General features: G+C 34.8%; 1 protein-coding gene, 1 long non-coding RNA gene and 1 pseudogene across 3 annotated transcripts; all 3 read right to left on the reverse strand.

Annotated features, from left to right (window-relative positions):
* Positions 1 to 237: 237 nt before the first annotated feature.
* On the reverse strand, positions 238 to 1,262 carry LOC143534358 (uncharacterized). Its single transcript, XR_013135540.1, has 3 exons — positions 1,127 to 1,262; positions 883 to 1,016; positions 238 to 305 (listed from the first exon to the last, which is right to left on the reverse strand). It is a non-coding gene; the product is annotated as an uncharacterized LOC143534358 (long non-coding RNA).
* A 122-nt stretch (positions 1,263 to 1,384) lies between these two features.
* Positions 1,385 to 5,233, reverse strand: LOC143533873 (casein kinase 1-like protein 3; annotated as a pseudogene). Its single transcript, XR_013135439.1, has 9 exons — positions 5,126 to 5,233; positions 2,807 to 2,876; positions 2,566 to 2,715; positions 2,381 to 2,476; positions 2,219 to 2,289; positions 2,015 to 2,076; positions 1,880 to 1,943; positions 1,659 to 1,743; positions 1,385 to 1,574 (listed from the first exon to the last, which is right to left on the reverse strand). The product of XR_013135439.1 is annotated as a casein kinase 1-like protein 3 (transcript).
* Positions 5,234 to 11,536: 6,303 nt separating this feature from the next.
* LOC143534366 (protein SPEAR3-like) lies at positions 11,537 to 13,536 on the reverse strand. The gene is made up of 3 exons (XM_077028872.1): positions 13,459 to 13,536; positions 12,587 to 12,665; positions 11,537 to 11,644 (listed from the first exon to the last, which is right to left on the reverse strand). Exons 1-3 carry the CDS (start codon positions 13,530 to 13,532, stop codon positions 11,537 to 11,539), a joined length of 261 nt encoding a protein of 86 aa, XP_076884987.1. The 5' UTR covers positions 13,533 to 13,536.
* Between the last annotated feature and the right edge of the window lie 2,222 nt (positions 13,537 to 15,758).

Genomic DNA, 15,758 nt, shown 5'->3' on the forward strand with positions numbered 1-15,758 from the left:
AAGCTTTTTGTTTGTGTTTTTGTTTTTTTTTTTTCTGACCCATTAGAGATAAAGCATAACCCGCATTATTAGTCCATACATAAGTAAATCGTCCAACTGTAGAAGAATGAGTCATGTGAATTACCGAGTGTATATCACTTAGCAGAAGAAATGTGACGCAAAGAGGAAATCCAGCTGCTAGAAAGAGCTGTAGTAGTGTCTGCTGCATGATTAGGGTTGGTCGATTCCGATGACAAAGCGAGTTTTGTGGGGTGTCTTTTTGGGGAAGCAGATGAAGTAGGTGGTACTCGTGGATGAATGAAAGTCTGCAATAACATCATAATGCATTCGTCATTCGGCCTCCATATATACATAAAGGTGGCATGTGACACTCCTCAAAGGTAGGATTAAAGGGCATTTTGGTCCAAAAAGCAAAAATCGCACCCTCCCCCCCTCTTTTGTTTCCTCAAAATACAGCACAATAATTCGACCAAAAACACAGCACAGCCATACAACACAAAACGTCAAAATACAGCACAGCTTTTGTCTCTTTTTTTTTTAAATAAAATTGTCTTTTTATATAGTACTCAAATTAAAGAAAACAATGCTCGAATTTATGGTGCAATTTTTTCAAAAAAAATAAAGACGTCTAATAATTTACGACCATTTAAAAAAAGTGGGGGAGCTTGAAAAAGGTCAACAAAAGTGACTATACCAAAAATCCTTTTACGTCCCTCTTTTCTCCTATACTTTGATCTCAGCCATTGATCAGAAAAATAGAAGGATGAGATGTCTTCTTAGCTTAGGCAAAATCAACTTTCTAATCCCCCCCCCCCCTCCCCCAAAACACACACACACTTTCTTTAATATATACAAAATTTCTTTTTGTAAAAGAGAACTCACATTTCTTTCAGGAGAATTGTCAGCCGTCATTCTGTTAACTGGTGATTTCAGTTGCATCCGGACTCCTGGACTGGCAGTGTTGTTTGATCTCAGACGGTCTGTTAATTCAGCTGAATAAGTAGCATTGTTGCTTCCTGCCATTAAAACAAAAGTTAGTTGCTTGCTTTACAAGCTTCTTCCGTATGTAAAGAACAATCTAGAACCATCCCCAATGCATGCAAGATGCTTCTAGAATATCCCTAACCTTGATGTCTTTCCATATCCCTACTTATGGCCCCACTGCTACTTTCTCCATGAACTGGCTGCAAAACATGAATATGTTGTTGATCAGAAGAAATGATGAAAATAAATGTAATGTGTGATGAGTGAAGGCCTAAATTTCAAGAGCACTAACCAATACATGTGCCTGACTTTTATTCTTTTGTGGCTGTTTATACTTCAAGATAGTCTCAAAGACAGTAATCGAATTCAAATCCTGCATCACAAAATATAATATCAGTGCCCCTTAAATGTCAAATCACAAGAAATCATATATTATGAAACAAAAACCAGACACATGAAATACCTTCACGAGTGAACAATTCTCGGAATAGACGTTTCAAGAATCCATAATCAGGCCGCTGGTCAAAAGTCAACGAGTGACAATAATGGAAATATGACGCAAATTCGACAGGGTGAGACTTGCATAAAACCTTCACGAATTAATATTGTAGTCAGAACACAAAGAGAGAATGAAGTTTTAAACTTAACAAGATAAATGCATCACATGCATGCACCTCAATCGGAGTTGATAGCTTCTTCTCACATATTTTGTCATACTTCTGTTTTTTTGTGGCAGCTTTTAGACCCTGCCATGGAAGGCTAGACAAAAAGATTATGTCAATGATATATACGCGTGCACATTAGAATATAAACATATAAGAAGCACAAAACCAAGACGAAGAAACTACTTTATTACAAAGATGAAAGACGTAACATGTCGCAGAAAAAAGATTACCTTCCTCTCAAAAAATATAGAAGTACATATCCAAGAGACTCTAAATCATCACGTCGGCTTTGCTCTGCAAAACAGACCAATAAAAAGTGAATTTATATTTTTAATTGCTTCAAATTCAGTAAAAGCCATTGTTACCAATTCCTAGATGAGTATTGCAGCTTGCATAACGTGCGGTTACAGTTAGATTTTTGTTCTCCCTACATAAAAAGTCAAGACTTAAAATAAAAATTCAAGTGTTAACAGAAAAAAGAAAATGTGAGAAAACAACCACATTAATCCCTATTCTACATGTAGACAATAAGCTAAGGAAGTTTATCTATGCTGGCATAGCTAGTGTACCTGTAAGGAATATGTCGGTGGGCTGTTGCATCACGGTATCTTTTAGCAAGCCCCAAATCAATAATATAAACCTGGTAGATGCATCAAAAGTCAAGCATGATTAAAACACTTTAGAAGCACATACAATGGTCACTTTTCAATCAATTTGGTCGTCATTATCACCTGATTTGCTTTCCGACCAAGACCCATGAGAAAATTACCAGGCTTGATGTCACGATGAAAAAAGCCTTTAGAATGAACATACTCAATTCTCGTTATCTACAAAAACAAGAAAAATGGAGTCAAGTAGCTATGTTTTAGAGGAAATCAGACAGCAAACGACTCAACACAGACTATATATATGTTACCATTTGATCGGCCAACATTAAGACTGTTTTTAATTGAAATTTTTCTCCCACAATAGGCGAACAAGTCCTCGAGACTTGGGCCGAGCAAATCGAGCACTAAAACGTTATCCTCCGCATATGCACCTGACCATTTTGTGGCAGGTATACCACCTACAAGAGAAACCAAACAAGCATTAATTAATAGTAAATATGTAAATCTGCATTGTGATATTGGTATGAATCAAAGTGAAAGCACACTTACTTCCTCCGTGAAGAATAGTGCATAACTTAGCTTCATAAAGAAGCTGAGGATGCTTCGTCTTATTGTTCTCCTGCAGAGTCAGAAAGAAAGCAATATCACAACTAATCTCAAACCACATAGTCCAATTGAGTAATAGAAGGCATGAATTCAAAAGAGTCTCAATTATAATATAATAATAATAAAGAAATAGAAATGGAAGAGTTACGATCTTGACGGCAACGATTTCAAAGGTATCAACATGCGTGGCTGGGAGAAAAAGGAGCTCAATCAAGTAAGTTGAAACTGAAGATTGATAAAAAAAATAATAACAGTAAAAACCTAGATGAATTTGACCGAACCTTGTACTTTCCGCCCACAATCCTATCCATACTTGATTGATTTTCAGTTCGTCTTCGGAAATTATTTAATTTTTATTTGGGGAAGAACTAGAACTAGAATTATTGGAGATTAAATGAAACCAAACAAACTAGTAGTCTATGTAATTTACCCGATGGATGCCAATTGCTGAAGTCGTTTGTAATGGAGATAATAATAATAAAGATAAATTAGAAAGCATCCCCACTCAATGACCTATAACCGGGCGTCACTGCTGGTATTCAAACGCATGACGCGATATGCACGCTTCATTAGGTCTTTCATATGCCTGGACAATATGCATGCTCGAGCAACTGCTGCAGGCTGAGGGATCAGCATCTGCCTACTCTCCTACCCTCATCGAAATCGCAATCTGGGTGACGTCCGGGCCACCAAGCTAGGACCCTCGCGACTGCCGTTGATAGTGCCCGACAAAGTAATCTGTACACCCCTGAGAGAGGTTGCAGGTAGGGGTGTTCAAAAAAATCCGAATCCGAACTATCCGCAAATTCGGATATCCGAATCTCGGATATCGGAATTTTCGGATTCGGATTCGGATAGTGATTTTGAAAATATTCGGATAGTTTGAATATCCGAACTATCCGAAAGTTAAATTTTATAGTTTTTAATTATTTATTATGTTTGAATTTAATAATCTTGAATATCCGAATTTTCGGATTTGGATTCGGATAGTGATTTTGAAAATATTCGGATATCCGAACTATCCGAAAGTTAAATTTTATAGTTTTTAATTATTTGTTATGTTTGAATATAATATATGTTGAAAACCCTAAATAAGTAACTGCCTTTCATATTCACACATTCAGATACAAAACTGACAGCCGCCATTAACAAATTCAAAGCTGCTCAATTCATTTGCCATCACTTAGTTCACATCTCCGATCTCAGTTCTCTTCTCGTCTTCGACCACCACTACAATATTTTTGACTCGTAATATGAAATTAACGAAGTCGATCGACCTGTTCTATTTTTGGTTTCATTGTTGATGCTCTATTGAATTCAATATGGGTTAACAAGAACTACAGATGCCATTGTTATATAGATCTGTTTAATATGGGTGTAAAGAAAAAGGGATCTGAAGGCTAAGAAGAGGAAAGAAAACTTTTTTTTTTCAGATTTTCGGATATCCGTTTCACTATCCGAATGGATATCCGAAATTTCGGATATCCGAACTTCGGATATCCGAAATTTCATATACGGATTCGGATAGTGAAATCCACTATCCGAATCTCCGGATATCCGACTTTGAATAGCCCTAGTTGCAGGTCGTGGCAGACAGCAGGCACCGCAAAAAAAAAAAAAAAAGGTCACGGAGGCTATAGTGTTCCGTGCCCTAACTATACCCCGTAATAGACATGGCAATCAGTCTATAAAGGTACATGTATAATATAATATAATATACACATGTTCACGTACTTGTGCAACGGGTCCCTGATGGCGAAGACCTTCGGTTTCGTAGCCCTAGGCCCGAAAGCATCACCGCTAATTATGCTCCACCAGATCCGTAAGTCGTCGTCCAGTAACTAATGTATGCTCTCCGTGTAAATCGAAAGTCGTACATCCGCCTCCGTATATAGATCGATCGCCACCGCGAACTCCTCCATAGAAAGGTGAATATCGCCCCCCGAATATGTGAAAAAAAATCTTCGCGCGACGATCATCTGCACCTACCTGCCTTATAGGGATCTCACCGTACATGCCGCACGCGGCGTGAAACAATAAAATATATTATATAACATAACATAGAGTAAACCTCCGGTGTGAGCTTCAGTGCACGGTGTGGGTAACAGGGAAACATCGACTCCACGGCGTACCCTGACCGATGTACTCGGTTGTCCGAGCCCGGACGTCACAATCGTCTGTAAACTTCCAATAGAGGACCGTGCTATAACACGGGGTCATCTATCGGAAGCGCAGATAACGGTCGGAATGGTCGGTACTGACCTGAAACTGTAGATGCGGGTAATCAACTAAAACGTTGTCTCCTAATATCTGGTGATGCTCCTGTTCCTGCTCCTGCTCCTGCTCCTGCTCCACATCCTCATTCTCCATCTTATATAATATAATATAATAAAAATTACAATAACAACAATAATAATAATACCCTAATAATAATAACAATAATAATAAAAGACAATAATAATAATGCTAATAACAATACCCTAATAATAACAACAATAACAATAATAATAACATAATCAAATTAAAAAAAATTATAGACCAGACGCGACGTATAGCATTGTACGCCACGTCTTGTCTTCCCTTCCAAACCCATAAGCCGAAATCTTAAAGTAGCCTACAAACAACACCCTAACTATATTCAACCCCCTAACTCTATTACCATAAAATCTATATTCAAGATCCAAAACCAAAATATAAAATCAATATCTAAATGTACCTTGTGTCGGTTTTCGGAATCTTCGGAGTTTGACGGGTCGGATTGGAGATGAACGGGTGTGTGTATGCGTGTTGGGAAACCAAGCGTGACACTGAACTCACTTGGGAGCAGGAAGACCAAATACAAACTAAGTATCCTCATTTTTTTATACGGATTATTTTACTTAATTTCAGGACGAAATTCTCAAAAGTAGGAAATGATGTGACATTCGTCATTTTTTTTATTTATATTCGTTAAACCTACCTGTTTTGTCGTTTCAATATATTCTTGTTTATCGTTCATCATTAATATAATATTCACGATGAGTTACGGTTATCGATCGTTCGTTTTCAATTCATTTTGATCAATTAACAAAACTCCGAGGTTTAAAGTTTTTACTAAATTTAACTATAAGGGTATAATATGAGAAATATCCAAATTTTATAACTTCTTTTTCATTTTTAAACACATATCAAAGTTCAAGGGTCAAATGTGAAAATTAATTTAAATTAATAATATTAACCCCCCCCCCCCACCTCGCGTCACCCCGCGTTTTTCCGTCAGCCGCTTCCAGCGACCGAGATCAAGCTCCGACGACCCATAAAACGCATTAAAACATCTGGCTTGGTGGTTAAACTCTTTGATTGATAACCAATAGACCCGGGTTCGAACCCTGGTCATTACTTAAACTGTTATTATTTTTTAAAACATTTTTCTTAAATAATATCAATTCAATAAATAAATTAAAATTCATAATTAATCAAATAAAATTATTTTTAAACTAAAGAAATTTTTTGTAAATTACAATTAATCATTTTCAACTAAAACCTAACTTCCAATTTCTTTAAACCGTTAAAACTAATTTATATTTCCGTTACTTTATTAACTTTATAATTCATTAAATCATTAAAAAATGAGTTTATAAATTCCGTTACGATAAATTTAATTCATTAACTTTAAAATTCATTAAATTTTAATTCGTTAAACCATAATTCGTTAGTTTTAATTTTACTTTGTTAACTTTAAAATTCGTTAGCTTTATAATTCGTTAGTTTTAATTTTACTTTGTTAACATAGTTCGAAATAAAATCCCTATTTAAAATCCATGCCTTGAAATTATTGTAACTTTCATATTAGTGTTAAAGTTATAATATTAAAATAATATAAACCGTTAAAATTCCGTTAAGCTTAAAAATAATATAAAATTAATCTGTGCCTTAAAATAATAAAAGTTAAATAAAATTATATATTTTCCCAATAAAATTAGAGATAATTAACTTTAATAATCCTGTTAGTTTGGTCTTTAAATTTTTCGTATATACTTTTATTTATAGTTTGTGCGGATAGTTCGTTTCGGTTCATTTGACGCATTCGGTGTTATCTTTATTTCCTTGCTTTAATTTCTGAGGTGAGTTTCTCACACCCCCTATAAAAACATTTTTATATTTTGGGGGTATCATGTATATCCTACTCAAATGATTACTTAGTATGCTTTATTCAAACTACAATTCGCATTATGGACCTGTGTGTTTATTTGCTTACTTGCGTTGTGCGATTATCCGAGTATGTTGGTTGTTACCAACTGGAAAAGACCTTGTGTGCGTTATGCGATTATCCGAGTACGTTGGTTGTCCCCAACTAGAAAGGACCTTGCTTGCATTGTGTGTTTATCCGAGGACGTTAGTTGTTGCCAACTAGAAAGGATCTTGCTTGCGTTGTTACACATGCTCGTAGAATTGTATAGCTTTTATGTATGTATATCAAAACTGTGTGATTCTCACCAACTACTTGTTAGTTGACCACTTATTTTATATACATGCTATAGGTACAATCATTAGAGGTTGAAGTGATGAAGATACTAGTTCTAAGTTACCCAACAATAATGGACAAGTTAATTTAGTTGTTTTTCCTACTATTGAATGAATTTCATTGCTTAAAATTGTATACTTGAGATTTTAAATGAATTAATGATATTATGATCACTTAATAATGTCGCGTGTGTTTGAACAATCTGTACGTCATACTCGGGCGTTTTCGCTTAAGCCGGGTGTTACATAATTGCTCGTTCAAGTTCAAACACCGGCCAACCTCTGTTAACCATCATTCCTTCATATGTCCAGGTAATTGTTATATGCAAATGAATCGTTTTCATCAATAGATTAAAACCCCTAGCTTAATTTCGTCGTACATAGAACCAAATTAACGAATTGAAGATCTATGGTTTGAAGGTTAAAGATAAACTTAGGTTATTGTTTAAATAAAATCTGTTCTGTTATAATATCAATAAGCAGTTTGGTCCGGTTGGTTGTTCACTTGGGTGTGGTCTTAGAGACTCGGGTTCGAACCTGGGTTTAGTCGTTTTTAATGTTTATTGTTTTTAAATCATATTTCATTTATTTTATAAACCAACTTAAATTGTTAAAAATTATTATAAATTAAACAAAATTATTTTAAGTTAAATAAAATTAATTATAAATTAAAGTTTATCAATTTTCCTCTAAAAACCAACTTTTCATACCCGTTAAGTTTCGCAAGACCCGTTAATATTATATTATTTCTTTCCCATTAATATCATAATATGCTAAAATAACTGTTTTCGGGATAAATATTATACTGTTAAAATCGATGTTTCATAAAGGATATAATTCTCATTTTAGTGATAAATTATTAATTAAATAATATTAAAATAATAATAAAACGTTAAATTACCTTTAAGGCTTAAAATAATATTATTATATGAAATGCCCCTAGAATAATAAAATATATACTAAAATAATGTATAATTTCTAAAACTAAATTATTTAACTTTTATAATTCTGTTTATTAGTTTTTAATTTTGTATTTTTAATCATAGTTCGTGAGGTTCGATCACTTCGATTTCTTTAACGTGCCATCGACATTTGTTTTTATATTATCTCCAGTTTCAAAGGCGAGTTTCTCACACCCTATTTCTAACGCTTTTGCATATTTTGAGGGTAGCATATATATTCTACCAAAACAATTGCTTATTTGTATATTCAAACTACAATTCACATCATGGACGTGTGTGCTACTTGATTACTTGCACAAATCTTACTTGCACGTGGTAGTCTCAATAAGTATGATCATATGACCCCCCTTGCACTCAGGACCGTTTTGGTATGAGTGGAAAAGGGCCTAGCTCATTATCCGAGTACGTTGGTTGTTATCAATTGGAAAGTATCTTACGCAATTATTACACATGTCACATGGAATTTTATGATTTTATTATTATATATAAACAAAACTTGTCTGAACTCATCAACTATTTGTTTAGTTGGCTTGTATTTTATATATATGCTACATGGACAATCATTAGAGGATGATGCATTGAAGAAGATACTAGTACTTAGTTTATATTAATAATGGACATGTTGTTTATTTTTTTTATAATATGTATTTCTTTATTTACGAACTTGTGTACTTGATGTTTAAATAAATTAATGATAATATTGTCACTTAATAGTGTCACATGTATTTTGAGAAATCTGTACGTTACACTCAGGCGTTTTCGTTTAAGCCGGGTTTTAAATATACCAAGTGTCAGGCTTATGGATGTTTTGATGTATGCTATGATTAGCACAAGGACTGACATAGTTTATATTGTGGGTAAGTTGAGCATATATGCTAGTAATTAATAGTGCTTAACAATGACAAATAGTAAACAAACTACTTAAGTACTTGAATAAAACCATGAACTATGGTTTGTGTTATTTAGGTTTTCCTTCAGTTTTAGAAGGGTATTCTGATGCAAATTGTATAACTAAGTGAATGTGTGGTTTCATTTCTTTGGCAATTAAGGAATGAATTTGCATCACTTGACAATGGAATGTGAGTTTCTAGCATTTGCAACAACCGATAAAAGCGATTGAATGGCTAAGAAACTGCTATTATGAAATTCCATTGTGGTCAAACCGATATCACCAAAATCTATCAGGTGGGATAGTGCTGATTAAGGGTAATTTTCAGATGTATAACGAAAAATCTAGACGGTTATATATTATACGTAGCATGATTCATGAGCTCATCATGCAAAGTGTGATATCAGTTGAGTTTGTAATATATGAGTATAATTTGGCTGATGATCTAACTAAACAGTTAGGCAGAGATCTCGCGAACATATCAGTCATGGGGATGGGTTTAAAGTTCATATTTTAATATCCTATGTCAAGACACCCAATTCCCATCTAATACAACGTTAGATGCTGAATTCAATACAGAAAGCTTGTTATAAAGATATTGGAACACATATAATCATCCCAAGGTATGTGTTCGGACCACAAGATAAAGGAGGGCGAAGTATAGCTTCTTAATAGTTCATTGATATATTGCAGTGCGGGTGCGAGAATATTGAATTACCTATAAGAATATGAAGTTTAGCCGCTTCAAGAAGTTTTGGACTTGAGCTTGGATATATTCTTTGAAGGATTAGAACACAGACTAGTAAAATATTATGTCAGGTGGAATGGATTTAGAAACGCATGTCTATTTACCTACAAGTATTAAAAATGGATAACTTGGGTTCAATCCATAATGACACCCAAGATATTCTAATATTTTTAATGCGTAAATACTAAAATGAAAATTATAATTCATAGGACATTTTCATTTATGCATAGTGTTTGTGTTATTGTGGGGATGATTAAGTTAATCATGGATATCACTAAAATGGGGGAGGATTGTTGGTTATCTTAGTGCTATTGGATTAACTTGTCGATCAAGGAAATAATATTTAGAGATTAAACGATTTAGGTGACGCGGGAGTGCGGGCTCGATTTAATTCTAACCGTTATTTGGGCTTTATAATTACATTGGGTTTATTATTTATTCACTTGGGCTTAAGTGATATGTGAAGTGGGTTTGGCTTAATTTTATTTGGGCTTATGTGAGATGTGGACCGATGTGTCATTACAGTCGGAGAATCAATCTCTTGATCGCACACATACAGAGGAGAACCAAGGTTACTGGGTTCTCTCTGGATCTTCATCAGTAACAATAAAATTCAATTCCATGTTCATAGTTCTCATTGTCTTATCCGATAAATTATTATGTGTAACCTACAAATAGGTTTATCTAATAGTGATTAGACGATTCAGAGAATGATCCAGGTTGCGATTTCTTCATCTACAACCATATACAAGATTACTAGTTTTGTTTGTTTAATTGATTGATTTGGGTTATAGACTACCCAATATATACTACACGTTCCATACATGCAATTTAAATTTAACATCATACCCATCCTATATGTTTCGGGTTTCGAATATATCTGTCAGACTCGGAACTTTTTGCCATCTCTAATTAGTAATTACAGTGTGTACCGGCAACGTTTTTCAGGCTTGATAAAAAAATTAAACACAAGATAATGATCTTAATATTCTTGTTTAAAGAAAGCATTATTATTCCCCACAAAGCACCAAGTTCTTGAACTATATCTTAATATTATAATTTTTACTTTATGTCCCTTTAATAAAGTTAAATTAGATGCACCGCATAACTCATGAATCACGTGAAAAGATTAAAAGGAAAATGGATTTATATGCGATGTTTAGCCAATACTAATTTATAGAGGAATCATATATATAGCCCAAAATTTAAAGTTATGTATAATTAAGGTACCCTCAACCAAACCAAGTAATTATAGCAACTCAATTGTGGTGTACCATGTGTGAGTTACAACTTAAGTGGTGGACCCATGAAATTTTTTCAAAAGGAGCGGAAAGTTTCTCATTTGACTATCGGTATACAAGAGTTGTTCGAGATTTTAGTACTAAAAAAACTTTTTTCGTAGAAGCTGGCCTTGTTTCCCTTAAAAAAAACTGATTAACACCAAAAAAAAGAAAAAAACACAAAATCAGGTGAATGATATTGATTACATGCATCTGTAAAATCGAGATTTTCGTGACGTTTGGTTTGGTTTTGTGCTTATGAGTTAACAAAGTAAAGAATATACACTTTAACTAAAGTGAAAGTCTTAGCTCTAAATCCATTTCTTGACTGCCATTTGAATCATAATTGTGACTGCTTGATCCCATAGAATCACTCCATTTCTTCTCTCCAAGTGAATCCTATATGTATGATCAATATTACACAGAGAAGAGAAAAAAGGGTCAGGGACATGCACATGTTGGAGAAACAGTTGGCAGCCAATTTATAATTCAAACTAGATAACATGCTGAATTTTGATGAACTCGCGGACACTAATTTTAATTTCTAATGTTAAAGAAACTCAAAGACGGATATGCAAAACATTACTCAAAAGAAACTATATAGCCTACAATCTTGGGATGAGAGGATTAGGCATGATTTGATAGACCTAAACATCTCCAAGGACATGGTTGAGGATAGGAATTCGTGGAGAAGTAGAATTAAAGTTAAGGATTTTTAGAGAGAATTGAATACCTTAGGGCTTAGACTTAACTTATTTAGGTCACATACCATAATGGTATTTCCCTTACATATTTTATTATTATTATTATTAGCTTTTATATTGCGGTTAAACTGTGACCTTTTTATTAATATTATTATAATTAGTAGTAGTTTTTTATATAACTGTTAAACTTTGATTTCCTTTTTTTGCTTCATACACATGTTCTTAGAGCCGAGGGTCTCTCTGGAAGCCACCTCTTTATTCCTTTGGATAGAGGTACGGTGTGCCTACATCCCACCCTCCCCAGACCCTACCTATAGCTCTGCTATCGGTGGGATTTTACTGGGTATGATTGATTGATTGATTGATTGAATCTTGCAATCGAAAATATTAAGAGACTTCTGAGGGGAGCCCGGGCCACCATTATGTTGTCAACAGCACAAGATATTGTCACATTATTGTTTTCTTTTCTATCTGTCACAACTATGTGTCCAACTTATATATATTTTTTAGAAGACTCTGATATTATTAAAAATCTGACAAATTCCAATGACCGGGGTTAGTGGACCTCTAACTCCCCCTTGGCTCCACTGGTATAAATAAAAAATGCATCTATGCATATGTATGATTGTACGCTTACCTCTAGTTGGAAGAGATGCATAGTTAATCCTGGTTTTGCATAGTGTTCAGCCTCAAATATGGCATTGCTTGCGTTCCATCTGACTCAAATACATAGGTTTAGAGAATTCAACATATGAAAATATAATTCTCAGAAGCAAGGTAACATTTGAAAATAAAACAGTATACTATCCGCGCCCAAAAAAAAATAAAGAAACATATTAACACCAACATTGACGGATCTAGCCTTATATTACAGGGGCTAGTTAGGTTCCGTGCGACCAATAAAAAGTATATTTAGCATAATTAAGCAGACAAATAGAAATTAGAAATTAACTAGAAGCATAAATAGACTTACAGAAATTAGAAATTAAGCATCATTTTCGCAACCCAATAATTTTCACCATGTTTATTTTGTTTTAAGCGATATTTTCTTTTATTTCTAGATATAGTTTTTTTTTTTACATTATTATTATTTATTGTTTAGTTTTGCATGCTCATGTTAACTATAATTTGATTTGAGCTATACATTTTGTATGAAAAGCCCTATTTCACCCATTTTAATTTTAACCGACCATATTTTTTTGTCTATTAAATTTCATGCATCCGTCACCAACTACCAATCAAGCACGCATAAAAGATTGAGCCATGTACATATAAATTATTTTAGAAAAAGTAGTTTAAAGTTAAAAAACTATAAGCATATACAACATCAAGTTGGTGATTATTACCGAATCTTAAAACTCGTAATAATTTGTACAAATTATTATAGGAACAACATGTAAGAAATTTTAAAATATATTGATCCAAACAAAAATACAGATATTTTTTATGGACAAGAGGGAGTGTAAGTTAATTATCAACTTGATTCTTAATAATGTAAAAGACTTGTACCTTGGGTCTCTGCTAGGCTGTGACTGAACATATGCTATGTTTGATCTTTCTAGTTCGCTCATACCCATCTGCATATCGATAGTAAATTAAACCAACTTTGATAATGATTCACGTTAATGAATTTCTACAAAAAAACAAATTATATTCAATTGAATGAGAAAGAAGATGATGAACAGGTTGTTTGAATCATGATGTACTTCTATACACGGTATACACGCACACACACTTATACATTCATAATATGTGATCTAGTTGGTTTTCTAATGCACTAGATCCCATCATAACTTGGGACAGACAAACCGGTAAAACAAAAGTAGCAACGGATACAATTCTAAATCAACAAGGCCAAGATGTAATATGCGTTTTATGTAGCTATTGGTAAAAAAAACAATTCTAAATCAACAAGGCCAAGATGTAATATGCGTTTTATGTAGCTATTGGTAAAAAAAAGGCAAAAATTGATAGATGCATATATATACCTGGGGATGAACATTATTTGGATGATACCCCATTTGGCTTTGCAGCCTAATCTTCTCCAACTGTGCTACACCAAGGCCTCTCTGTGGTTGTTTCGGTTTGTCGGAATTACTCTTTTTCCCTTTTCGTGAAGATGAAGCTTTTGCAAATCGCTCATTTCCCGCAGCATCTCCGAAATAGTTCATCTTCAAGATATATCTTCGTATATATTTCTTCCTACAAAGTGATCACACTTGTGTATATATCTTCAAAGTTTTATGAAAAACAAATGGAGAAGATAGAGAGATCTCGGCAAAACAGGTTCCCTTTTAAACCTCAGTATTTACAACTTCGCTGGATATCAGATTGAATTATAAATGAAGAAACGTGGATCGACTTACTAGTATACGATCAACTTTCCTCGGGTATGAGTGTGCTATATCACCGATGGTTTTCCGGAATATGAATTCTTCCACCTACAAAACGAGCAGCACCGTGAACTTACCCCTCAGAAAGGGACAGAGGGATCATCTTTGGGGTAACCCTCCGGTGTGAGAATAAGATATTGTAGGAGAAGATAATAATAATCTAAAAGTGAGTAAGGACTTAGAATGTATTTTCTTGCTTACCTCCCCTTGTGGAGGTGGTGTGGTATTTATAGTATTAGGGTTTCCAATGATTGGGCTCAGACCCAATTAGGGCCTTTTTGGCCTCCTCCTATTGCTTCGCGCCACGTGTCCTTAGAACACCTGATGCTTTTTCATTGATTATTCTCTGACCAAGGTATTTCACCTGACCCATGTGCAATCACGTTGTAGCACATGGGTTTTGCTGAGTTGTCCACCCTTCATTGGCAGCTGTCAACATCAGCATATTCTTTATTCCTTAAAGGATACCTTCTGGAAGGTTGTCTGATGAGCACAATCATGGTTGTCCTTATCCTGATTTGGATAAGGACGTGGTTGATTATGTGCATGTGTGATATGCGCCTATCCTGGGGATGCGCGAGGTCTTCTCTTTATTCTCACGCGCAGATGTTTCATGCGCAGATGTGATATGCGCAAGCATATGTAATATGCGTGAGCATATGTGATATGCGCCACGCGCAGATACGCCACGCGCAGATGTGATATGCGTGAGCATATATGATGCGTGAGCATATTTGATACGCGTGAACATATGTGATGCGTGAACATATGTGATATGCGTGAGCATATGTGATATGCACCACGCGCATAGGTTTTGGCTTTGTGTCTTCATGACATCCTGATTTCAAGCCTCTTGTCTATATCTTGTGGGTTGACCCGCCCCGCTCGATGTTAAGGCGGGTGCATACCTCTTCAAGCCCCCCCAGTCTAATGTGTGTCTTGTCTCGCGCGAGCGAGGTAAGATAGATATTAGACTTAATAGTTTGCTCTTTTAATAGGGTTTGTCTTTTCTTTTTTATTTCTCATATGTGCGTTGCGCGAAATTCTATCCTTTTGGTTGAAATGAATCGTCCATGTACATGGTTGGTTGGTGCTGACATGCGTCAGAGATGGAGACGTTATGTGTCAGACTTTTCGTGTGCTCGAGGTGCTACAGTGACCTTTCATGTCTCCTCATACAGTGTCAGGAACACGTGTCGCGCTCATGTTGGCCTGCACCTGCGAGTGGGGGCACGTGAGCGTAACTCTGATCATTACCTGTTTCTTTCTCTCTCCCGGGCCTATAAAAGCAAGCCTTTTGAGTGGTTTTTTCTTCATCTTCATTGTTATTTTCAGAGCTCTTTCTCCTTCAATTTTCATTCCGATTAAGAGCCTTTATCTTTTGCTTCCAGATTTCCGTGCTTTAAAGTAACCGCT

This window comes from Bidens hawaiensis, unplaced genomic scaffold, assembly GCF_021521415.1.
Source record: "Bidens hawaiensis isolate Kalapana, Puna unplaced genomic scaffold, B.hawaiensis_p1.1 tig00000760_1, whole genome shotgun sequence".
Taxonomy (NCBI): Eukaryota; Viridiplantae; Streptophyta; class Magnoliopsida; order Asterales; family Asteraceae; genus Bidens; species Bidens hawaiensis.

Excerpts from the sequence above, each read along its gene's own strand:
- LOC143534366 (XM_077028872.1), bottom strand. The coding sequence starts at position 13,532 with ATGCAGATGGGTATGAGCGAACTAGAAAGATCAAACATAGCATATGTT. Across the intron at positions 12,666-13,458 it reads CAGCCTAGCAGAGACCCAAG|ATGGAACGCAAGCAATGCCA; the intron begins GTACAAGTCTTT and ends TATTTGAGTCAG. Across the intron at positions 11,645-12,586 it reads TGCATCTCTTCCAACTAGAG|GATTCACTTGGAGAGAAGAA; the intron begins GTAAGCGTACAA and ends TCATACATATAG.